Here is a 24,872-nt window from a genome sequence, read left to right on the forward strand (position 1 = left end):
AAGTGACACTCAATGACACAGCTTCAGGCATTCTGGCCACTCCTAAGAGAGCAGCAAGTGGCCTAGAGATCAATGCAGTGAACTTTGAAGAACAGGATCCAGGTGTAACTCCCGCTTTAACACTTAATTCTGTACAAACACAGAAATATCTACTGTATTTGAATTTATAAGAGCCTGCAAGCATGAAGGCAGAGGTATTGGTGTTCTCCCAATAACATTTCAAGGAATTAAGATGGGATTCATGCCTGGGTCTGTGTGGCCATTTTGTTCAAATGAGTCCACAAAAAGAGCAGGTCCCAGGCCATGAGAATCCCTCAGACAGACTGCTGCTGTGACTACCTGAGGCTGAGTTTTTGCAGAGCTCCCAAGACATTCTCCCTGGTGATGGAGTCCTTCGCTTCAGCTTTCAGAGCTTCCTCTAGAGTCCTCAGTAATTGTGGGTTCTGAGAGAGGTAGATTCGGCCTGGAAGCAGAGTCAGGAGATGGGTCAAGGTCCTGCCTTCTCATTTAAAAACTCGATACCATTCACCCTTTATCAGAGCAGAGCAGTTTCCAATTTAAAATATCCAATGCTTCTTAATACAGAAAAGAACTTCATACAAAAATAGGAAAGACGCATTCACTCTATCTCACACTCTAAACTAGTTCTCTAGTAGGACAGTCTAGACGTCTGCAGATTTCAAAGCCCACTTCAACAAAGCTCTAAACTTTATAAGGAATTAAATTGCCGGCATTCAGTACATATCCATGCTAAGAGTTATTAAGAACATAAGAATAGCCTTACTAGTCAGACTAGTGGTCCATCCAGCCCAGTATCCCACCTTCACGGATGCCAATCCAGGTCACTAGTACCTGGCAAAAATTCAAATGGAAGCAGCATTCCATGCCACTGATCCAGGGCAAGCAGTGGCTTAGCCTTTTGGCATTGACCGCAAAGTAATCGTTAAGTAACTGACAAACTGGAATGGGGGGGGGGGGGGAGAGGGATGGAGATGCAGTGGATAAAGCAGAGCAGTTAATACCACTTCAGAAAGGGGTGTTAAGTGCATCTGTGTTATCTGCCCAAATTCTCTAAACAGTTCCTAAGCGCACTAAAAAAAAAATGAGTTTCAAGGCGCCCAAAAACTCAGTTCTGGAATTGTGCCTCTTTAGGCTGCCTAATGCCACTGTGGGTGTATTGGGTGGCCTAAAATGCCTATGGAGGTGCAATTCACATCAAGGGTAAGCCTTGAAAACCCTGGCCTATGCCAGAGGCACGACTGTAACCAGTGCCATCGTGTTCAGCTGCCAACAACAGCAGCAGTTAGAGAATCGGGGCATGGCTGGATGGTCTCTAGCCTATATCCACACACTGCAAAGTAGAGAATGGCATGGGGACAAATTGATCCCTGTCTCTGCAGGAACTCAATTTTCCCGTCTGGTCAAGTTTTGTCACTGTCCCATTCCTGTAAGCTTTATTTATTTATTTATTTATTCATCCTGTTATTCATTTCTGTTATTCATCCATTTATTTATTTCTATCCTGTTCTCCCAGGAGAGCTCAAAATGGTTTACATGAACTTATTCAGGTACTCAAGCATTTTTCCCTGTCTGAGTTCACAATCTATCTACTTTACCTGGGGCAATGGAGGGATTAAGTGACTTGCCCAGGGTCAGAAGGAACAGTGTGGGTTTGAACCCACAATCTCAGGGTGCTGAGGCTGTAGCTTTAGCCACTGTGCCACACTCTCCTCCCAGCTCTGCCTTAACTACACAAGCCTCGAACAGTTATGATTTTAAAGTGTTTGAGGCTTGTGCAGATGAGGATGAAGCTTGCAGGAATGGGGCAGGGACAGGAAAAGAACTTGCCGGGATGGGAAAATGAGTTCCCCTGAGGATAGGGAGAAATTTGTCCCCGTGTCATTCTCTACTGAAAAGGTTTTAACAAAATTTAGTAAAAGGAACCCCCAGATTCCATTCTTACCCTCTGCCAGTGAAGCAAAAGCATTGATCAACCTTGCTGTGTACTGTCGCACCACCTCACTCTTGGAATGTAGCAGGTTCAGGACATTTTTCTGTAAAAGAGGGAGGACAGGCAACTTAATATACAAAACCCAAGAACTTGCATCTTGAACAAGCCTAAGACCATGAGAGTCGCAGTTGGCCAATCTTTTCATCGATTGTAGAATAGCAATCAATGTTCCAACAAATTTACATGCAAATGATTTGCATAGAGATTTGCTGCAATCCCATTGGACCAGACGCTCTGAGAGCAATTTTGACACATGTGCAGAGCCAGTTTGGGGAAGCCCGAACAGCTGAGTGGCAGGGGAAGCCCAAAAGCAGCCTTCCCACCTGTGGGATGGAGACAGATCCTGCGGGGACAGAGACAAATTTGTCTCCGTGTCATTTTCTAGAGTGCAGTACCTGCTGTAAGGATTAGCCCCCAAAATGTAAGATTTTGGAGGGGTAATGTTGAAGCAAATAAGCTTCAGAGACCTTAACTTCAAGCAGAATATTGCTAGATATATGGTCAGGTCAGAATCTCAATCATTGGCTTGTACCTCGGAAATATCGATGTTTTTTTAAAATTAGTTTTAAATAAGTTTTAAATATTATAAATTATTCAAAATGTCAAACAATCAGATAATGATAGTGCATACATTACAAAAATACTTAACAATGGAAACAGGTCACATATATCGACAGATAATCCAAACACCAGTCCTGTCTATAGCATTATCTTGATTTGAATGCACTAGGATAAATCTTTAACCTTTTTTTGTTTAATAGTTTAGTTTATAATTTTTAGGCTAAGCTCTCAGATGCCTGCACTGTGCCATCATAATAGATATCTACCACAGTTAAAGCAGGACAAAGGTATCTTTCATCGAGCTGAGTCTTACAAAAGTGCTAATATATAGTGTTGTCAATATAAATGAAAAGGCACTTATCTTTTTACGACTTGAGTGCCGATATCACAATTGATCAAAAAGTGTATAAACTCAAGAATTTCAGTACTTGTCAAACTGATCATATTTTCATGCCCCAAGATTTATGTGGGCATGACAAGACCTTTGAAAACACAAATCTAACATCAAAAGAGCAATCACCAAAGAACCACTTGTACCACATTGTATGGATGCTTCACACACATTCAACAATCTGAAGGGATTTATCATTGACGTAATAAAGAAGAACGATAGGGGAGGAGATAGGACTCTAGCCCTCAAACGAAGGGAAACCTATTGGATTTTTACTTTACAATCTTTGTTTCCGATAGGACTAAATGATAAAATCGACTGGACAGGTTTTATTGACAAAAGTTTGAATAATTAACATCAAAGGAATGCAATAACTATTTTTTATAGACATGAATGATTAACAATTAAAATAATGTATAAGAACACATTACAATAATAAACATAAATTGTAGGGGTTATGTCCTTTACATCATGACGTAACTCATTTCAATTGGTTCTTTAAATGGTTCGGCATTCACAGTTGCCGGCGCCATTTTGAGAGAAGGTAAAATTCTGTTCCGCAAGTTGTTTGTTGTTTGTTAAGATTGTTTTAAAATTTCAAACATTCTTTAAGCAACTAATTATTCTTTAACATTTCAGGCACTGTCTTTGCAAATCCCCTGACGAAGCCGGCAGCCCCGTCGGGTCTTAACTGCAGTGCTGTTACTTACAACTTAAAAGATAAGTGCTGTTTGTAATGTATGCACTATCATTTTCTGATTGTTTGACATTTTGAATAATTTATAATATTTAAAACTAATTTTAAAAAAACATTATCGATATTTCCGAGGTACAAGCCAATGATTGAGATTCTGACCTGACCACATATCTCAATATAGTTCGGCTACTAGTGTCTTGTCTTTACTATCCGTCCAACAATCTCAACTAGTATCTAAATATAGGACCGGATAATGACAGATTTACATCAAAACTTTTCAAATGAGTAAATGTGAACGCCTCAGTCCCACCACTCCACCGCTGTTAATCCTTGCAACTGCGGAAGAATTACATTGGCTGTTCTGCATTTGTCAATCTTTAGTTTCTACTAGCTGATGGCCCGGCGTTGCACGGGTAGTTAATTATAGCAATAACACTGTAAATGGATTCAAATAAAGATACTTTATAGTGGTGAATGAAATTATTTTTTTACAGCTTAATAAAAAGTACAATATTCAAATTATAATGTGAAATATTTGACAAAATGAATACAATACAACTAACGCAAAACGTGATTATAAACAACAATTTTAGTTTCACCTCCTGGAGCAAGAACATATAAATTCTTGGGTGAACCCACCCTTGAGCAAGCAACATAGAGTTGTGGGCCGCGAGACCCCCAGAACATATCACCCCAGGTAGTGAGGGATCTGCATACCAAGTTTCGTTCAAATCGGTCAAGCCGTTTTTGCGTGATCGCGGCACATATACACACACACACACATACATACACACATACATACCTCCGATTTTATATATATATAGATATAGCTTACTAGTATGCTTTGTTATACATTCGTTTTTTGGTATTTTTATATATTCATATATGCATTTGATAATACTTGTGCACTTATCTCTGCATCCTGCCAAAACCCGGGAGCCAGACCCGACATGTTTCGCGCTATGGCGCTGTATCAAGGGTCTTCCGGGTGGCCGCTGTCATCCGACTCCACAAGAAAAATTTATCTGACTCCAGAAGAAAACGGGGGATGAAAACGGAAAGAAAAACCCACAGCAGGAAAGAAAGGGAAGGACAAGCAGGTGAGCCAGATGCTAGAAGCAGGGGGGGGCGGGAAGAAAGAGGGAAAAAAGCTAGATGGGGTTTGACACACTGGTATGGAAGAGGAAGATAGGGGAAATCTGGACACAGGAAGGTAACAGAAAGAGGGGAAATTATGTGCATGGGGCATAGGGACAGAGACATAAAGGGGACATGCCATGGGGATGGTATATGGACACAGGGGGAGGGGGCAATGGCAGATACATAGGGGAGATATTAGAAATGGGGAAAATAGGAGCACAGAAGCGAGATGGTTTGTGGGGATGGGACAGGGACCGAGCTCGCAGGCTCCAGTGGCTTGCACAAATTACATTGTAACGTGCCATGAAAATAAGAGGGAGGAAGGTAGATAGATAGGCCATGCGAGAGGAGCTGAAGGGTGGTAGAAAGGAACAGATGGTAAAGGAGGGAGGGAAGGGTGGTTGTGGAAAGGAATAGAGCAGACATTGAAGGAGGGTGGAGAGGAACAGACCCTGAAGGGAAATGTGGAAGACAGAATGGGAAGAAGACAGATGCCAGACTATGGGGGAGCGGAGGGAAGAAGATGGGTGCTAGACCAATTGGAGGGGGGGGTGAAGGGAGAGGCACAGTAACAGCAAATGGAAGACGCAGAGAGAAGACACACAGTGGATGGAAGGAATTGAATGAGAAGATGTGGAAAGCAGAAACCAGACAACAAAGGTAGAAAAAAAATTCTATTTATTTATTTTTTGCTTTAGGATAAAGTAGTATATTAGTTGTGTTGATAAAAATTTATAAACAAAGCCCTGCCAGCTGAACATCTCTTTCTCTAGTTCAGCAGCAGGAACTTTGATTTATAAGAAAGGAATAAGCTAAATATTACAGTACTAAGGCTTATATGGATGCTGCGGGGACGGTGACGGGGCGGTGAATGGGATGGCAGTGGCGGTGACGGGGCGGTGAAAGGGATGGCGGTGACGGGGCGGTGAAGGGGATGGCAGTGGTGGTGACGAGGCGGTGAAAGGGATGGCGGTGACGGTGACGGGGCGGTGAAGGGAACGGCGGTGACGGGGCGGTGCAGGATGGTGGGCCGGGGACGGGGCGGTGGCGGGGACAGATTTTTTTCCCCGTGTCATTCTCTAGTGACAATGCCAACATCTATTAGACGTAGAGCAATCCAATTTTTGTAAACGAACAGGGGTCCAGAGTGCTCTATGCAACAGGAAAAACCATGTTTGCCTCATAGACGCAGACACTGTACATTTCATCCTCCAAGACCAAATACGTGGCCACTGAGATGCATTAATTTGATGCTTAATCTCAATGCTCCAAATAAGTCCAGTCTTTGGTTTCTTATTCGAATAGCCAGATAATAATTTATACCATTGTGCGGCCTGGTGACCCAGAAAGTCTGCCTGAAAGCATAAAAAATCTAAACTAAATTGATTAAGAGATTTCCATTCAGGGAACCCTCCCTGAATAGCCTGCTTCAGTTGCAACCATTTATAGCTTTGTTTTTTTTATCAAGGCCAAATTTATATTGCAACTGTGAAAAATCTAGGTTCGTATACCTGCTTTAATCCAATCCTTCCAGACAATCTTAAAACCGCCTATTTGGATCCTGGAGTTTAGCCAAATATTTTGGTATGTAGATTTTTGAATTGGAAGAGGTGTTAAATTATTAATATATTAAATATGATTAAATATTTTACACTTGTTGTAAGATTTGAAAATGAATAAAGATTTAAAAAATATATATATATCTTTAAGTTTTCCATGTGTCCATTAAATTCTTATTATTTTTCCGTAACCTAGGCATTTTAATACTGAGAAGATGACAAAGCCTAATAGGAAACATGAGCTGCCATTCTAACCATAACCAATCCGGTAGCTTTTCCATGAGTTCTGGGAGGACCCAATACATACCTTGGCGCAAAATATAGGATTGATGGTACCTATAGAAATTTGGAAAATTTACCCCACCCTCCACAATTGGCTTTTTCAAGGACAGTAAAGCAATTCTTACTCTTTTACCCAGCCAAATAAATTTAGACAAAACACTGTTTAACTTTTTATAGAAAGACCCTTGAAAAAAAACTGGTATCAAACCCGTTTGGTAACAAACAACAGGTAATATCAACATCTTAACAGTTTGGACTCTTCCCCACCAAGACAGATGCAACGGATTCCATTGTTCACATTATTCTGTAACCTTTTGTAATAAAGTTTTTTCATTCACTTTCATTGTCTCTTCAAATTTATTTTTTATCCAAATACCTAAATATTTTATTCCTTCCTCCTTCCAAATAAAAGGAAATGAATCAAATAAACCTTTTATATAATGCACATTTAAGGTACTTTTGTGGGAATCCTTTTGTTCAACCATTTTGAGCTCTGATCTGTTGACTAGAGAGCTACTTCATTAAGAGACATATTTTATCTGCTAAATGAGATGTTGTCAAAGATACACTGGAAGCTTGTTCGGTTCCTTCAGCCCAGCACAGGAGAAAACACTTTTTCTTAATATTTCATGCTGTAAAATTTTATGAGATGGAATAACCAGGTCAAAATGATCCACAAAACACAGTCACCTAGATGGAACAGAGGAGATTGAGAGGGGACATGATCGAAACATTCAAGGTACTGAAGGGGATAGACTTAGTAGCTAAGGACAGGTTGTTCACCCTCTCCAAGGTAGGGAGAACGAGAGGGCACTCTCTGGAACGCTCTTCTGGAGTCTGTTATAGGGGAAAACACCCTCCAGGGTTTCAAGTTCCTGCTGAACCAGAGTGTACGCAGGTAGGGCTATTCTCATTTAGGGTGCTGGCCTCTGACCATTTTGAAGAGGTGGGCTTGCTGGCCGGAGGGACGTTTACAGTTGTTAGGACTCAGCTGGACTTTGATTTGTAGTCTTTTCTTCCCCCCCTCCTCCTCCTGTTCTTTTCCCCTCCCCAGCTTTCCTTTCCTTCCCATAGATTGTATTTCTTCCCCTTTTGTTTCTGTAAAAAGTCTTTCTAGGTATATAATATATTCAATATCCCTGAGGCTCTCCACTACTTATGTCTTAATCCTCTGAGAAAACTCCATTAACTACCTTAAAGCCACATTTGGAAGCACCTAATCATAAAACTCCTGGGAGTCTAATTCCAAATCAGTGGCGCGGTACAGGAAAAGGCAGTGAATTTCATATTTTGATAATGAGCTCCATGATGCTCTCAGAAAGAAAGTGCCATCCCTGACCGATTGCATGTTTGTTTGGGAAGAGACATGCGTGTGCACGCACGTGTGAAGGCTTTTATAAGAACATAAGAAAAGCCCTCACCGGATCAGACCGAGGACCATCCAGTCCAGTGATCCGCACACGCGGCAGCCCATTTAGGTACTCCTGATTGGAGACCCAGATATACCATAGCCCTCAATACAATTTGCAAGAAGGTGTGCATCCAACTTGCGCTTGAATCCCAGAACAGTAATCTCTGTCACAACATCCTCCGGGAGAGCATTCCAAATTCCCAGCACGCGCTGTGTAAAAAAGAACTTCCTGACATTCGTCCTGAACCTGCTGCCACTCAGTTTCAGTCTGTGACCTCTTGTCCGTGTCACATCCGAAAAAGTCAGCAATGCTTCTTCTTGGTCGATTTTATCAAATCCCTTTATTATTTTAAAAGTCTCTATTAAATCCCCTCTCAGTCTTCTCTGCTCGAGGGTAAACAATCCCAATTTCCTAAGGCGCTTTTTGTAGCTCAAATTCTCCAATCCCTTGACAAGTTTCGTGGCTCTCCTCTGTACCCTTTCCAGCAGAATTATATCTTTCTTGAGGTATGGAGACCAGTTTTGGACACAGTATTCCAATTGAAGTCTGACCATTGCTCTATAAAGTGGCATTATTACATCTTCCGATCTACTCGTGATCCCCTTCTTAATCATGCCCAACATCCTATTTGCTTTCTTCGCCGCCGCCGCACATTGTGCTGAAGGCTTTAGGGTTCTGTCAATCAGTACCCCCAAATCCCTTTCTTGTTCGCATTTTGCTAATGTCACCCCCAACATCTTATACTCGTGTTCTTTGTTTTTTTTTCCTAGATGCATCATCTTGCATTTGTTTATGTTAAAATTCATCTGCCACTTTGTTGCCCATGCTTCTAGCTTGTTCAGATCCTTCTGGAGTTCCTCGCAGTCCCTTTGAGAGTCAACAGCCCGACATAGTTTTGTATCGTCTGCAAACTTTATTATATTGCAAGTTGTTTCCTCCTCCAGGTCATTTATAAAAATATTGAACAAGATAGGCCCAAGAATCGAGCCCTGGGGCACTCCGCTAGTCACCCTCTCCCAGTCCGAGAATTTCCCATTTATGTTAACCCTCTGCTTTCTGTTCTCCAACCACTTGCCGATCCATCTGTGCACTTCTCCTCCTACTCCATGGCTTAGTAGTTTCTTCATAAGCCTTGCATGCGGAACCTTGTCAAACGCTTTCTGGAAGTCCAAGTAAACTATGTCCACTGAATCTCCACTATCCACTTGTTTGTTCACTTTCTCGAAGAATTGTAGTAAATTTGTCAAACATGACTTCCCTTTCCTGAATCCGTGTTGACTAGCCCTTATTAGGTTGTAATCCTCCAAATGTTGTACAATGTTGTCTTTAATCAGTGTTTCAATTATCTTCCCAGGAACCGAAGTGAGGCTCACAGGTCGATAGTTCCCTGGATCACCTCTTGATCCTTTTTTGAAAATTGGGATAACATTTGCTATCCTCCAGTCTTCTGATATTTGCCCGGTTCTAATTGACATATTAGCCACAGATTGTAGCAATTTACCAATTTCGACCTTAAGTTCCTTTAATACCCTCGAGTGAATTCCATCCGGTCCAGGGGATTTGTCGCTTTTCAGTTTACATAGAAACATAGAAATAGACGGCAGATAAGGGCCACGGCCCATCTAGTCTGCCCACCGCAATGACCCTTCCCCACCTAACTCAGTGAATAGATCCCACGTGTCTATCCCATTTGGCCTTAAAATCAGGCACACTGCTGGCCTCAGTGATCTGAAGTGGAAGATTATTCCAGCGGTCAACCACTCTTTCAGTGAAAAAGAATTTCCTGGTGTCACTGTGCAGTTTCCCTCCCCTGATTTTCCACGGGTGCCCCCTGGTTGCCGTGGGACCCTTAAGAAGGAAGATATCTTCTTCCACTTCGATGCGACCCATGAGATACTTGAACGTCTCGATCATGTCTCCCCTCTCTCTGTGTTCCTCGAGTGAGTAGAGCTGTAACTTATCCAGCCTTTCCTCGTACGGGAGATCCTTGATACCTGCGATCATCCGGGTGGCCATTCTCTGGACCGACTCTAGTCTCAGCACATCTTTTCGGTAATGCGGCCTCCAAAATTGCACACAGTACTCCAGGTGTGGTCTCACCATGGATCTATACAATGGCATAATGACTTCAGGCTTACGGCTGACGAAACTCCTGCGTATGCAACCTATGATTTGCCTTGCTTTGGAGGAAGCTTGCTCCACTTGATTGGCAGCCTTCATGTCCTCACTGACGATCATCCCTAGGTCACGTTCTGCTTCAGTTCTTGTTAGGATCTCGCCATTTAGGGTGTAAGTCTTGCATGGATTTTGGCTGCCCAGGTGCATGACTTTGCATTTTATGGCATTGAAGCTGAGTTGCCAGGACCTAGACCAGCGCTCCAGTAGTAGTAGGTCGTGCATCATGTTGTCAGGCATTGAATTTTTGTCTGTTGTACTCTTGGCCACTATATTGCTTAGTTTGGCTTTATCAGCGAATAATGTTATTTTACCTTGGAGCCCTTCTGCCAAGTCTCTTATGTAGATGTTGAACAGGATCGGGCCCAGGACGGAGCCCTGTGGCACTTCACTGATCACCTCCGTCATTTCGGAGGGGGTGCCATTCACCACTACCCTCTGAAGCCTACCCTCAAGCCAGTTCCCAATCCATTTCGTCAACGTGCCGCCCAATCCTATAGAACTCATCTTGCTCAGCAACCTGCGGTGTGGTACGCTATCGAATGCTTTGCTGAAGTCCAGATATACGATGTCCAGGGACTCCCCAACATCCAGCTTTCTCGTCACCCAGTCAAAGAAGCCGATCAGGTTGGATTGGCAGGATCTCCCCTTGGTAAATCCATGTTGACGGGGATCCCGTAGATTCTCCTCATTCATGATCGTATCCAATTGGCGTTTGATTAGAGTTTCCATTAGTTTGCACACTATTGATGTGAGACTCACCGGTCTGTAGTTTGCTGTCTCCATCTTGGAGCCTTTCTTATGAAGTGGAATGACATTAGCCATTTTCCAGTCCAATGGGACGTTACCTGTACTAAGGGAGAGATTGAAGAGCGTGGATAGCGGTTCCGCCAAGACATCACACAACTCCCTGAGCACCCTGGGGTGTAGGTTGTCAGGCCCCATTGCCTTGTTAACCTTGAGCTTTGACAGCTCGCAGTAGACATTGCTGGGCGTAAACTCGAAATTACTAAACGGATCAGCTGAGTCAACCCTTGTCTGCAGCTGAGGACCAAGTCCCGGCGCCTTGCGGGTGAAGACTGAGCAGAAGTATTCATTTAACAGTTGGGCTTTTTCCGAGTCCGTTTCTGCATAGTCTCCCTCTGGTTTCCTGAGGCGTACTATCCCACCTGAGTTCTTGTTCCTGTCACTGATATACCTGAAAAAGGATTTATCTCCTTTCTTTATGTTCCTTGCTAAAGACTCCTCCAAGCGGAATTTGGCCTCCCTAACTGCTGTTTTGACTGCTTTTGACTTGGCCAGATAGATTTCCCTGGAGTCCTGTTTCCCTGATTGTTTGTAAGAGATGAATGCTTTTTTCTTCTCCTTGATGAGGTCCGAGATCTCCGCAGAGAACCACTGTGGCTTATTGTTCCTACTCCGTTTACTTACCGATTTAACATAGCGGTTTGTTGCTTCCTGTATGGTGGCTTTCATAGTTGACCACATTTCTTCCACGTTATCGGTTTCTGCTTGGCTTTGTAGCGCCTGGTGAACGAAGTTCCCCATGTCTTTGAAGTTTGTATCCTTGAATTTAAGGACCTTGGTCAGTGTGGTAGATTTAGTGAAACTTTTCCTGAGATTGAACCATACCATGTTGTGGTCGCTGGAGGCCAATGTGTCGCCCACCGAGACCTCTGTGACACTTTCTCCATTGGTAAGTATCAGGTCTAGGATTGTCTGATCCCTTGTTGGTTCCAACACCAGTTGCCTTAGTCTTGCTCCCTTCAAGGAGTTTAATAGCCTCCTGCTGCTGCCTGAAGCAGAGGAAAGCGTGACCCAATCCACATCAGGCATGTTGAAGTCACCTAACAATACTGTGTCCCCACGCAAGGTGATATTCTCTATATCTCCGATTAATTCCATATCTAGGTCATCCTGTTGTCTTGGGGGTCTGTATCTTACGCCAAGATACAGGCATTTGTCCTTCCCTCTGGCCAAATTTACCCAAAGGGATTCCCCAGTGTACCGTACATCTGTGATTCTGGTGACTTTAATGTCATCTTTAGTATATAATGCTACACCTCCTCCCATTTTGCCCTCCCTGTCCCGGCGAAGCAAGTTGTAACCCGGTATGACCATGTCCCACCCGTGGGAGTCTGTGAGCCAGGTCTCAGATATCGCCACCACATCCAAGTCGGCATTTGTCATTTCTGTTTCCAGTTCCAGGATCTTGTTTCCCAGACTGTGGGCGTTGACGTACATAGCCCTCCATGTTGAATGTTTGTTACGTCTCAGTGGGGACATTCCTGCTATAGCAACTAGGCCACCTTTAGCATTATTTGCATGTCTCGTACTCTTCCTAGACTCAGAGCTGCAACGTGCACCTTTCCCAGACTCCCCATACCCAGAACTACAGTTTATGCCTAACCCAGACTCAGAATTGTATGTACCCTGTTGGGGTATTCCCTCTTGAGCAACTTGACTTCCTATAATACAGTTTGCAGTGTGTATTCTGTTGCTGGACCCAGAATTACAATGTGTACTTCTCCTAGTCCCAGAATCACAATGTGCACCCCTCCTAGATCCAGAATTACAATGTGAACTCCCCTTAGACCCAGAATTACAATGTGTACTCCCCTTAGCCCCAGCAAAACAATGTGACCCAGAATTATAATGTGACCCTGAATTATAGTGTTTACTTACTTTAGTCTCAAGAAGAAATTGGTAGCTTAGCTCGTCAAGTAGGTTGTTTATGCCAGTACCCTCCCCCAACTTACCTAGTTTAAAGCCTTGTGAAGTAGGCGGGCTAAGCGGTGTCCAAGGACATTCTTCCCTCTTCTGGTCAGGTGTAACCCGTCTGGTCCCTGTAATCCTTGCAATGCCTCTCCATGGTGCAGGAACCCAAAGTTCATCTCCTTGCACCATCCTCGCAGCCAGTCGTTCGCCCTCAGGATGCGTCACATTTACTGTTGTGAGGCTTTCTTCTATGCCTCCGGTAAATATCTTTCCTGTGTCTGGCACTGTTGAAATGTCCTCATTTGTGAAGACAGAGGCAAAAAATGAATTTAACCTATCGGCAACTTGTTTATCCTCCTTAATTGACCCTTTCTTTCCTTGATCGTCGAGAGGGCCCACTGCCTCTCTTGCTGGTTTCTTACCTTTTATATATCTAAAAAAGGGCTTGAAGTTTTTGGTTTCCTGTGCTATCTTTTCTTCATGTAGAAGCGTTTAAAGCTAAGGGCCACTGAGATAATTGCATCAATCTTGCTCACAGCTGGCCAAAGCAGGCTCAATTCCATTAATTTATTTGAAATAGCACTGGTTGTAAAAAGTTAAGCGACAGAGAGAAGAATAAAATTCACAAATACAATAAATCAGTGGACTAAGTCTATGTCTCCCTCAGCAAGCTGGATTCGGCATCTCTTTTCCTTGCAGCTGTCACTGGAGTGGTTCTGGCTCTGTGGCCTCACTTTTATTATGGGAAGAAGCAGCTGCTGCCCTGCTGGACCCAACAGACTTCCCTGGCTAAACCAGTTCTGTGAATTACAAATGACCTCAACAGAATTCAGTGAAGTGAGGAGGCCACAGGCTGCGTAAACAAGAATGATTTACTTGCTTAATTACATAGGGCTAGATTCACTAAGTCCCAACCCCTATGTCACCCGGACCCGATTTACTAACCTGCCTCACGATCCGATTCTGATCCGCGCATGCAAATATAAGCAGGCGGCAATTCACAAAAAAAAAAAAAAGGTGGAACACTGACTGGGCTGGCTGATCTCAAAACAAGCAACTGCTGAGGACCAATCGCACACGTCCCTGCCGACTTTCCTGCTCCATTGCTGCTCTGAAATCCCTGCCAGCTTCCAGCCCTGCTCTCTGCCCCGATTCTCTGCTTTTCCCTGCAGGTTAAAACCATGGGCTCACGAGTAAAAAAAAAAAATTTTAAAACATGGACATCAAACGCATGCGCAGACCATCTACAGGCGAATGCATCTGAATCGCTGGAGGGCGATCCATATAGTCCGATCGCCCCATTTGAATACAGGCCCGTTGTGAATCAGTCGGCCTGCAACGGATCAGACACGGAGCAGAGTGAATCTAGGCCATTGTTTTAATCTGACTTGCTAATAGCGGAATGAACAAACAAAGCCCGGCTGACCTGTTTATTGTGGTGAAAGTTCAGCAGATCATTGCTGATGTAAGCCTGCAGCACCGTCTCTCTCTGCTCCCCAGGCTGAGACCTGGTCAGGCGCTATTCGGGAGAAAGAAGAAAGGGATAACATTAATCTGCAGTGCAGTGCAATAAACACAACATGATAACTAACTGTCACTCTTGAATTGTCTAACCCCACCAGTTCAATAGCACTTAGATGAGATGGCTCCTGAATATTACTGCTTAGTAGCTAGCCAGATTATTGGCTATGTCGCGTAACACAGCCAGTTAGCGCCATATTCATCGGCTAACCAGCTACGTTTAGTGGCTAGATAGACCAGCGTAAATATGAATATCAGCTTAACCGTCTATGTCTCTAGTGGCCAAAAAACTTCCTGAATTGAATACTGGTCACCAGATATGGCCCAGCATTGAAGTTCCAGGTTTGCCGCCAACAATGGGAGCTAGCTGGGCTGCCTCCCACAGTCTATGAGTCCCTTCTCTAACGGAACTAAAGCATTTAGGGGGAAATTCATCAATGAGAGCTAACGATTAGTACCCACTAAATGCTAAAGGCACCCATTATATTTCTCTGGGTGTCTTTAGTATTTAGCATATGCTAACGCAGGAGTGTCCCCTGATGAATTCCTCCTTGGATCACACATCTCTCCAAGTCCTTCAAAACAAACTTTCTGTGCACCTAGCAACTTCCTCCTGCTTTTACGGACTTCCAGTTCAATCAAAACCTGCATTAGCCACTGCTAATGGTGGTACATAGACGAATCTGCACGAGACAAGGCCGCGCAGACAATGTTAAAGCGCTCTGAGGGGGGATTTGGGTGGGGAACCCCCCGATTTACTTAGAACTGTTGCGCGGTTTTGACCTGTCCCCCTAATAGTAATACTGTACCATACAAGCCTTAATTCACAGTGACCCAAGACCCCCCCCCAACACACCAGCATTTATCCTCTCCCTATCTGCCTGATCCAGATATTATGAGGTAAGATCTGTCACTACAATGCCAAACAACAGCTCAGGAGCTGGTGTCATTGGATGCTCCACAATCCTGCCTGTGCTCAACTCAGTCCTCCGCCAAATAAACCCACCTTGAGTCCTGTAAGCATAGGTGTGAGCATTCTTCATGCCCTAGAAAATGTCAACAAAGTTCTTTTCTGGAACTGAAATAGGGTTTGCCCATAACAGAAGGTTTATTAAAGGACACCCATGAGGTTGGCATATATATTTCTTTCTTCTTGTTTTTTTCTCAGCTCTGCAGTTGGTTCTAAGATATAAACATGGAAAGAGCCCCCAGTGGGGGGAAAAAGTGATAGTCACGTTCCCAAAATTACAACTAACTGTGGATGATAAAGGATTCTCATCAGTCAGTAACACAACGTAAACTGAAGAGCTCCCCCAACCCCCACTGTAGGGTCGCTCTGGTCTTCTCTTTTTTGGAGTGTCTGATAGGTCATAAAGTATGTCAGAATTCTGCTCTCTGAAGCGCATGTTCTTGCCTCCTGTGCATTTTATTCCATTTAAAGAGTAGTCCTTACCCAGCGCAGTGCCTGCAGTAACAACGCTTTCAGACGGTCGGTCCCAAAAATCAAACTCTTCTTCAGATTCTCATAGTCTAAGGAAGGCAGCAAAGGCACCTCTTGGCACTTTCTGCAATAAAAGAGGTAAGAAAGAAGGCAGATATTGTAGAGTAACTAGTCACGTTTCACTACATGGCCACCCCACTTTCCCCCCTTGTAACAGCCTTCTAAATGTAGGTATTTAAAAATTGTAGGGAATCCTTTACATCTTTCTTGGTGGGGGAGAGTCCAAACTATTAAAATGATGATATTGCCTGTGGTTTGTTATCAAATGAGTATGATACCAGTTTTTTTTCAAGGGTCTTTTTATAAAAAGTTAAATGATATTCTTACAAAATTTGTTTGCCTAGAATTGCTTTAGTATCTTTGCAAAAGCCAATTGCGGAGGGTGGGGTAAATTTTCCAAACTTTTATAGGTATCATCAAGCCTATATTTTACACCAGGGTATGTATTGGGTCCTCCCAGAACTCATGGATAATGCCCCGGATTGGTTGTATTTAGAATGGCGACTCATGTTTCCTATAAATTTATCTCATGTTCTCAGTGTCATGATACCTAGAAAATATAAAGAGAACAGCATATTGATGGATACATGGAAAACATTGCGTTATGTCAGCAATTTAACTCTAAACCCAATACACAAATCTACAAATCAATCTTTATGGTTAAACTCCAAGATTCAAATTGGCGGATTTAAAATCATTTGGAAGCATTGGATTATTGCAGGTATACGGACTTTAGATGATGTTATTTTAAATGGTAAACTGCTTGATTTTTCACAGTTGCAACATAAATATGGTCTTAACAAATCACAAAGTTTTAAATGGTTGCAACTGAAGCAGGCTATTCAGGAGGGGTTCCCTGAATGGAAAAAATCTTAATAAGCAGTATAGTCTAGAGTTCTTGTGCTTTCAGGCGGATTTCTTGGGACACCAGGCTGCACAGTGATATAAATTGATATCTGGATATATGAATAAAAAACCAAGGACTGGTCTTAGAGACATTTGGAACATTGAGATTAAGCATCAAATTTCTGTGTCTCAATGGCCACAAATTTGGTCTTGGAGAATGAGATGTACAGTGTCTGCATCTATTAGACAAACTTTTTATTACATAGAGCATTTTGGACCTCAGTTATGTTACAAAAGTTAGATAGCTCTAAGTCTAATAGATGTTGGCCCTGTAATCTGGAAGCAGGGACTCTTGATCATTTAATATTTTTCTGTCCCTGCATCATGGCCTTTTGGAATTCAATTTGGTCTCAAATTAATTGTTTATTAGAAAATCATGTAGCTCTATCATATGATACAATCCTATTTGGGATGTCAATGAGAATAAAAAGTCAAATTTCATCAAGTAACAACAAACTTTTTTTTTTTTTTTTAATTCTTTATTCATTTTAAAACTGACAAACAAGTGATCAATATTCTAACATTACAAATAAAATAGATAACACTTGAAATTCTTATACGTATAATTCATTAATGTAAAAATTATAACCCTTCCCACCCACCCACCAATCCTTACAAGAAATATAACCAAAATAGACTCAAATCAAATAGTTAGTTTAAAATATTTCTGACCAATCTTCCCCTCTCCCCCCAATGTATACATGTATCAATCAATAAGGAAAATGATGTTCATTCATTATAATAAGTTTCTAATGGTCCCCAGGTCTTTATAAAGTTATTATAATTACCTTTCTGTACAGCGATTGCTCTTTCCATTTTAAAAATATGACAAAGTGAATTCCACCAAAATGAATAATTATGATTAGTATAGTTTTTCCAATTATTAGTAATGTGTTGAATTGCCACCCCTGTCATTATTAATAGAAGTTTGTTATTATAAGATGAAATTTGACTTTTTTCCCTCATAGCCATGCCAAACAGAATAGTATCATAAGACAAAGCAACATGATTTTCAAGTAAACGGTTAACCTGCGTCCAAATTGAATTCCAAAATAATTTAATACAGGGACAGTAAAAAAGTAAATGATCCAATGTCCCTACTTCCAGATTACAATGCCAGCATTTATTAGACTTAGATCTAACTAACTTTTGCAAACGAATTGGGGTCCAAAAAGCTCTATACCTCATAGATGCTGACCGTGTACATCTCATTCTCCAAGACCAAATTCGTGGCCATTGAGATGCAGAAATTTGCTGCCTTATCTCAATACTCCAAATGTCTCTAAGACCATTTTTTGGTTTTTTATTCACATATCCAGAAATTAATTTATACCACAATGCGGCTTGATGTCCCAGGAAATCTGCTTGGAAGCAAAGAAACTCCATACTATATTGATTATTCAGATTCTTCCATTCAGGGAATCCCACCTGAATAGCCTGCTTCAGCTGCAACCACTTAAAACTTTGTGATTTGTTAAGATCAAATCTATGTTGCAACTGTGAAAACTCAAGCAATTTACCATCTGAAATAACGTCATTCAGAGTTCGAATGCCTGCAATAATCCAGTTTTTCCATACGATTTTAGATCCATCAATTTGAATCTTGGAGTTTATCCATAAAGATTGATTTGTAGATTTACTTATTGGAATAGGTGTTAAATTACTAATATATCTCAATGTTTTCCATGTATCTGATAAAATTCTGTTCTCCTTATATATTCTAGGCATTCGAATACTAGGCACATGAACCAAATTTAAGGGGAACAAGAGATGCCATTCTAAATATAGCCAATCCGGGGCATTCTCAAAGAGTTCTGGGAGGATCCAATACATACCCTGATGTAAAATATAGGCTTGATGATACCTATAAAAATTAGGAAAATTTACCCCACCCTCAATTGATTTTTGAAGAGATACTAAAGCAATTCTCGGCCTTTTATAAAGCTTTTTATAAAGGACCCATGAAAAAAGATTGGTATCATACTCATTTGATAACAAACCACAGGCAATATCATCATTTTAATAGTTTGAACTCTCCCCCACCAAGAAATATATAAAGGATTCCATTGCTCACACAATGCTGTGACTCTTTTTAATAAAAGTTTCTCATTCTCTTTAACTGTGTCATCTAAATTATTTTTAATCATAATACTTAAGTACTTTAGTCCATCTTCTTTCCATACAAATGGAAATGAATCAAATAATCCTTTAGAACAATGCACATTTAATGGAAGAATTTCAGACTTACTCCAATTTTCCAAATGTATCAATCAATTCTAGCAAACATGGAATAGTAGTTTCTGGATTTCTCAAATAGAGAATATTATCTGCATATGCTGAAACTTTATACTCTCAATCCGAATGAGGAATACCCTGTATCCCCTTTGCTTGATGAATGGCTAATAACAAGGGTTCTAATACAACATCAAACAACAAAGGAGATAGAGCAGTGGTTCCCAACCCTGTCCTGGAGGAACACCAGGCCAATTGGGTTTTCAGGCTAGCCCTAATGAATATGCATGAAGCAAATTTGCATGCCTATCACTTCCATCATATGCAAATCTCTCTCATGCATATTCATTAGGGCTAGCCTGAAAACCCGATTGGCCTGGTGTTCCTCCAGGACAGGGTTGGGAATCACTGAGATAGAGGACAGCCTTGTCTAACTCCCCTCTGCAAATTAAATCTCTCAGATAAATTATTATTAATATTCAAACTTTTATTGATAATGACAGGAGTCGCCATTCAACATATTACCATGAATTGGTGGAATTCGTTGTGTCATATATACAAAATGGAAAGAACAATTGCCATACAAAAAGGGAATTATAATAATTTTAAAAAGATTTGGGGGTCATTGATAAATTATTGTAAAGATTAGATGCCTTTTTTACACTGAAAGTATATTCATAATTAGGGGAAGGGGGTGGTATATAGTTGTCTTAAAGATTTAATAAATAATTATGAATGTAATATTTATATGAAATTTTGATTACAATATCTGTGGGAAGGGTGGGGGTGGAGGAAACAAATTTATCATATATAATAAAATGGTAAGCGCGAATGCGCACTCGCGCCGCGTGTTCCCTGATCTGTCGCGCTGTGGCAGCACAAGGGCGAATGCGCTAGAAGGCGCAGAGTGAGGGACCAGCACTTTGGAAGGAGAGCAGGCCCGGGATTCGGCAGAGGGCAGACGCCGAAAAGGGCTCAGAACAGTGGAGGACGGACAAAGGGGGCGGAGGTGCTCGCCCCATCACACTCCCCATCCGCTGCAGCCTAGCAGCTCCGACCACAATCTTCCCCCCTCAACCGCCTATGCCGGCTCAGGCTCCCGCCACAGTGGAGGGAGGAAAAAGTCTATGACCCCCTCTCCCCTTCCCTCTCTTCACGGTTTGTCTCCAGCGCACTCTTCTTTGCTCTCCGCTCACCTCTCTTCCGTTGACTGTGGAAGGAGGGTGGGGGGAGCGACTGGTACGGTTGGCTGGGGAGGGAAGCACTTTAGTCCATGGGTGGCGAAGGGAGCGACACTCCGCGGCTTGACCGGGCAGGTTAGTTGGCATGTACGGGAGGGGTGGGGGAGGGCCGGCCAGGGACTTCTGCTAACGGGGAGTTGAATGAGAGACGTGGACAGGGCAAACACTAAAGAGAATGAGCAGTACGATACCGTCCCTGCAGGCTCACAGGGGCGAGCATAGTGTCCTGTGTTTTGTTTTGTTTTTTAGTGAAGGATATTGCAAATAGGAGCCAGGCTGTGCATGCAGAGCACCCGACTAACGTGCAAGTGGGGTTCCCCCCCTCCCACACACACACACACTGAGCCTAGGAAGGAGTCATTTGTATTGTGTTTAGCGCCCTCATTTATTTTGAAAGGTCAGTTTGCGTGCCTCATCCGAGTCTAAAAGCAAACTGCAGACATGACAGGACCCAGAGGAAATAAGTGAGAACTCCCCCAAGCGCCTTGCAGCTAATTCAAAGGGAGGGCCTGTTAATGCCATTTACGCAGACAGAGGGGGCAGTAAAAGGGAGGCGTACTGCTGGACAGGGGGAGCAGGAAAGAGGAGTTGATGGAAAGGAGAAGAGGTGCTGATGGACAGGAGGGGCAGAAAAAGGAAGGGAGGCATGGATAGGGGGGAGGTAAAACAAAGGGAGAAGGGCGGTTGCTGGATAAGGGGAGCAGTGAAGGGGTGGAGGTGGACACAGGGGAGGTAAAAGGAAGGGAGAATGGACAGGGGGAGCAGGCAAGGGGTGGTGGTGGACAGCCAAGGAAAAAAAAAAGACAGAAATACAGAGAGAAAAAGAAATAAAGACAGACACACACACATATATTCTAGCACCCGTTAATGTAACGGGCTATAAGACTAGTGTATTTATTATGATAATAGAAAGAAATTCAAGTGATGTGTATAAGTTTAATTGAAATAATTTTTGTGTACTTGATATAAGATGAAAAATGAATAAAGAATTGGAAAAAAAAATAAAAATTGTAGGGATTACTTTCAAAGGGATTCTGCTGTGAAAATTTGTACACCCCATGACAGAAATGAACTTCAGCCCTGTGCCTGATAGAGAATGACACGGTGACAAAATTCATCACCGTTCCCATCCCCGCAGATAACTGCGGGAAAGAATCCCATGTCATTCTTTATTGTCTATCTTAACCTCAGTACTTCTACACCGACATTCTTCAATGCAAGGCTTGAGGGTCAGTGCCTGGAAACCATCCCATCTCATTCTTTAGTGTCTATTTCAACCTCAGTCCTTCTATACCAGCATTGTTCAATGCAAGGCTTGAAGGTCAGTAGCTGGAAACCATCCCGTGTCATTCTTTAGCGTCTATTTCAACCTCGGTCCTTCGACACCAGCATTCTTCAATGCAAGGCTTGAGGGTCAGTGGCTGGAAACCATCCCATGTCATTCTTTAGTGCCTATCTCAACCTCAGTCCTCCTACATCGGCATTCTTCCAATGCAAGGCTTGAGGGTCCGTGGGTGGAAACCATCCAGTGTCATTCTTTAGCGTCTATTTCAACCTCGGTCCTTCTACACCAGCATTGTTCAATGCAAGGCTTGAGGGTTAGTGGCTGGAAACCATCCCATGTCATTCTTTAGTGTCTATCTCAACTTCAGTCCTTCTACACCAGCATTCTTCAATGCAAGGCATGAGGGTCAGTGGCTGGAAGCCATCCCGTGTCATTCTTTAGTGTTCATCTCAACCTCAGTCCTTCTACACCGGCATTCTTCAATGCAAGGCTTGAGGGTCAGTGGCTGGAAACCATCTCGTGTCAATCTACCAGCATTCTTCAATGCAAGGCTTGATGGTCAGTGCCTGGAAACCATCCCGTCTCATTCTTTAGTGTCTATCTCAACCTCAGTCCTCCTACACCGGCATTCTTCCAATGCAAGGCTTGAGGGTCAGTGGGTGGAAACCATCCCGTGTCATTCTTTAGCGTCTATCTCAACCTCGGTCCTTCTACACCAGCATTGTTCAATGCAAGGCTTGAGGGTCAGTGGCTGGAAACCATCCCGTGTCATTCTTTAGCGTCTATTTCAACCTCGATCCTTCTACACCAGCATTCTTCAATGCAAGGCTTGAGGGTCAGTGGCTGGAAACCATCCCATGTCATTCTTTAGCGTCTATTTCAACCTCAGTCCTTCTACACCAGCAATCTTCAATGCAAGGCTTGAGGATCAGTGGCTGGAAACCATCCCGTGTCATTCTTTAGCGTCTATTTTAACCTCGGTCCTTCTAAAACCAGCATTCTTCAATGCAAGGCTTGAGGGTCAGTGGCTGAAAACCATCCTGTGTCACTCTTTAGTGTGTCTCTCAACCGTGATCCTTCTACACCAGCATTCTTCAATGCAAGGCTTGCAGGTCAGTGGTTGTACCCATTCATACTCTGATTCTTCCCTCTCTTCTTAAAAGAATGGCACGGGATGGTTTCCCACGGCTGTCTGTTGGGACAGGAACGATGATGAATTTTGTCACTGTGTCACTCTCTGCCTCTGCCCGGTATGTTAGAGATTGTCATATGTCTAAGCCAAAATCACCTCTGTGATTAGCAACTAGTATAATACAAAGCTAATTTGTGACAAGCCTCAGAGACCTTACATTCAAACAGTGTGCTGCTGAGTACGTTTATCAGGTCAGAATCTAAATCACTGGCTTGTAACAAAGAAATGTGAGTACTATAGCCTTAAATAAGAACATAAGAAGTTGCCTCCGCTGAGTCAGACCAGAGGTCCATCGCGCCCAGCAGTCCGCACTCGCGGCGGCCCATCAGGTCCATGACCTGTTTAGGTGGTCCCTGACTTTTCCTATAACCTATCTCTACTTCTATCTGTACCCCTCAATCCCTTATCCTTCAGGAATTTATCTAAACCTTCCTTAAACCCCCGTAACGTGCTCTGCCCTATCACAACCTCCGGGAGCACGTTCCATGTGTCCACCACCCTCTGAGTAAAGAAGAACTTCCTAGCATTTGTTCTAAACCTGTCCTCTTTCAATTTCTGCGAGTGCCCCCTTGTACTTGTGGTTCCCCACATTCTGAAGAATCTGTCCCTGTCTACCTTCTCTATGCCTTTCAGGATTTTGAAGGTTTCTATCATGTCTCCTCTAAGCCTCCGCTTTTCAAGGGAGAATAGCCCCAGCTTTTCCAACCTGTCAGCGTATGAAAAGTTTTCCATACCTCTTACCAATTTAGTTGCTCTTCTCTGGACTCCCTCAAATATCGCCATGTCCTTTTTGAGGTACGGCGACCAGTATTGGACGCAGTACTCCAGATGCGGGCGCACCATTGCACGATACAATGGCATGATGACTTCCTTCGTCCTGATCGTGATACCCTTTTTGATGATACCCAACATTCTGTTTGCTTTCTTTGAGGCTGCCGCACATTGTGCCGATGCTTTCATTGTATCTACCAACACACCCAGGTCTCTTTCAAGGTTACTTACCCCTAGCAATGATCCCCCCATTTTGTAGCTGAACATCGGGTTCTTTTTCCCTACATGCATGACCTTGCATTTCTCTATATTAAAGCTCATTTGCCACTTTTTTGCCCACTCTTCCAATCTCGTTAGGTCCCTTTGCAGGTCTTCACAGTCTTCCGTGGTTCTAACCCTGCTGCAGAGTTTGGTGTCATCTGCAAATTTAATAACCTCACATTTCGTTCCCGTCTCCAGGTCGTCTATAAATATATTGAACAGGAGCGGTCCCAGCACTGACCCCTGCGGAACTCCGCTCGTGACCCATTGCCAGTCTGAGTATTGGCCCTTCACTCTAACCCTCTGTTTCCTGCCCACCAACCAGTGTTTAATCCATCGGTAGACATCCCCTTTCACCCCGTGGTTCCACAGCTTCTTAAGCAGCCGTTTGTGGGGTACCTTGTTGAAGGCTTTTTGGAAGTCAAGGTAAATGATGTCTATGGATTCCCCTTTGTCCATCTGGCTGTTTATCCCTTCAAAGAAGTGCAGTAAGTTTTTGAGGCATGACCTTCCCTTGCAGAAGCCGTGCTGGCTCGCCCTCAGCTGTCCATTTTTTTCTATGTGCTCGCAGATGCTGTCCTTAACCAGTGCTTCCATCATCTTACTGGAACTGAAGTCAAGCTCACCGGCCTGTAGTTTCCCGGGTCATCCCTCAATCCCTTCTTAAAGATAGGTGTGACATTTGCTATTTCCAGTCCTCCGGGATCTCCCCAGTTTTTAAGGATAGGTTGCATATTTGCTGGAGTGTTTCCGCTATTTCTTTTCTCAGTTCTTTTAGTACCCTTGGGTGGATTCCGTCCGGGCCTGGTGATTTGTCGCTCTTTAATCTATCTATCTGTCGGAGGACATCCTCTTGGCTTACCTCTATTTGCTCAAGATTTTCATCTTGATCCCCACTTATGATCTCCTCGGGTTCTGGAACATTGGATGTGTCCTCACTTGTGAAGACCGACGAGAAGAACTTGTTTAACCTGTCGGCTATCTCTTTTTCTTCCTTTACCACTTCTTTTCTGTCT

At 43.0% G+C, this 24,872-nt stretch overlaps 1 protein-coding gene across 2 annotated transcripts in view; it reads right to left on the reverse strand.

The window, feature by feature from the left end:
* The window catches only part of ARMC9 (armadillo repeat containing 9), a 157,457-nt gene that overhangs the window by 66,496 nt on the left and 66,089 nt on the right, over nucleotides 1–24,872 (reverse strand). For both annotated transcript variants that reach the window (XM_033958175.1, XM_033958174.1), the window contains 4 exons: nucleotides 15,921–16,032; nucleotides 14,373–14,465; nucleotides 1,964–2,054; nucleotides 340–463 (listed from right to left, as the gene is read on the reverse strand). In XM_033958175.1, the coding sequence (XP_033814066.1) occupies nucleotides 340–463; nucleotides 1,964–2,054; nucleotides 14,373–14,465; nucleotides 15,921–16,032 (420 nt within the window). The remainder of the gene's footprint in view (nucleotides 1–339; nucleotides 464–1,963; nucleotides 2,055–14,372; nucleotides 14,466–15,920; nucleotides 16,033–24,872) is intronic.

Source organism: Geotrypetes seraphini, chromosome 9, assembly GCF_902459505.1.
Source record: "Geotrypetes seraphini chromosome 9, aGeoSer1.1, whole genome shotgun sequence".
Lineage (NCBI taxonomy): Eukaryota > Metazoa > Chordata > Amphibia > Gymnophiona > Dermophiidae > Geotrypetes > Geotrypetes seraphini.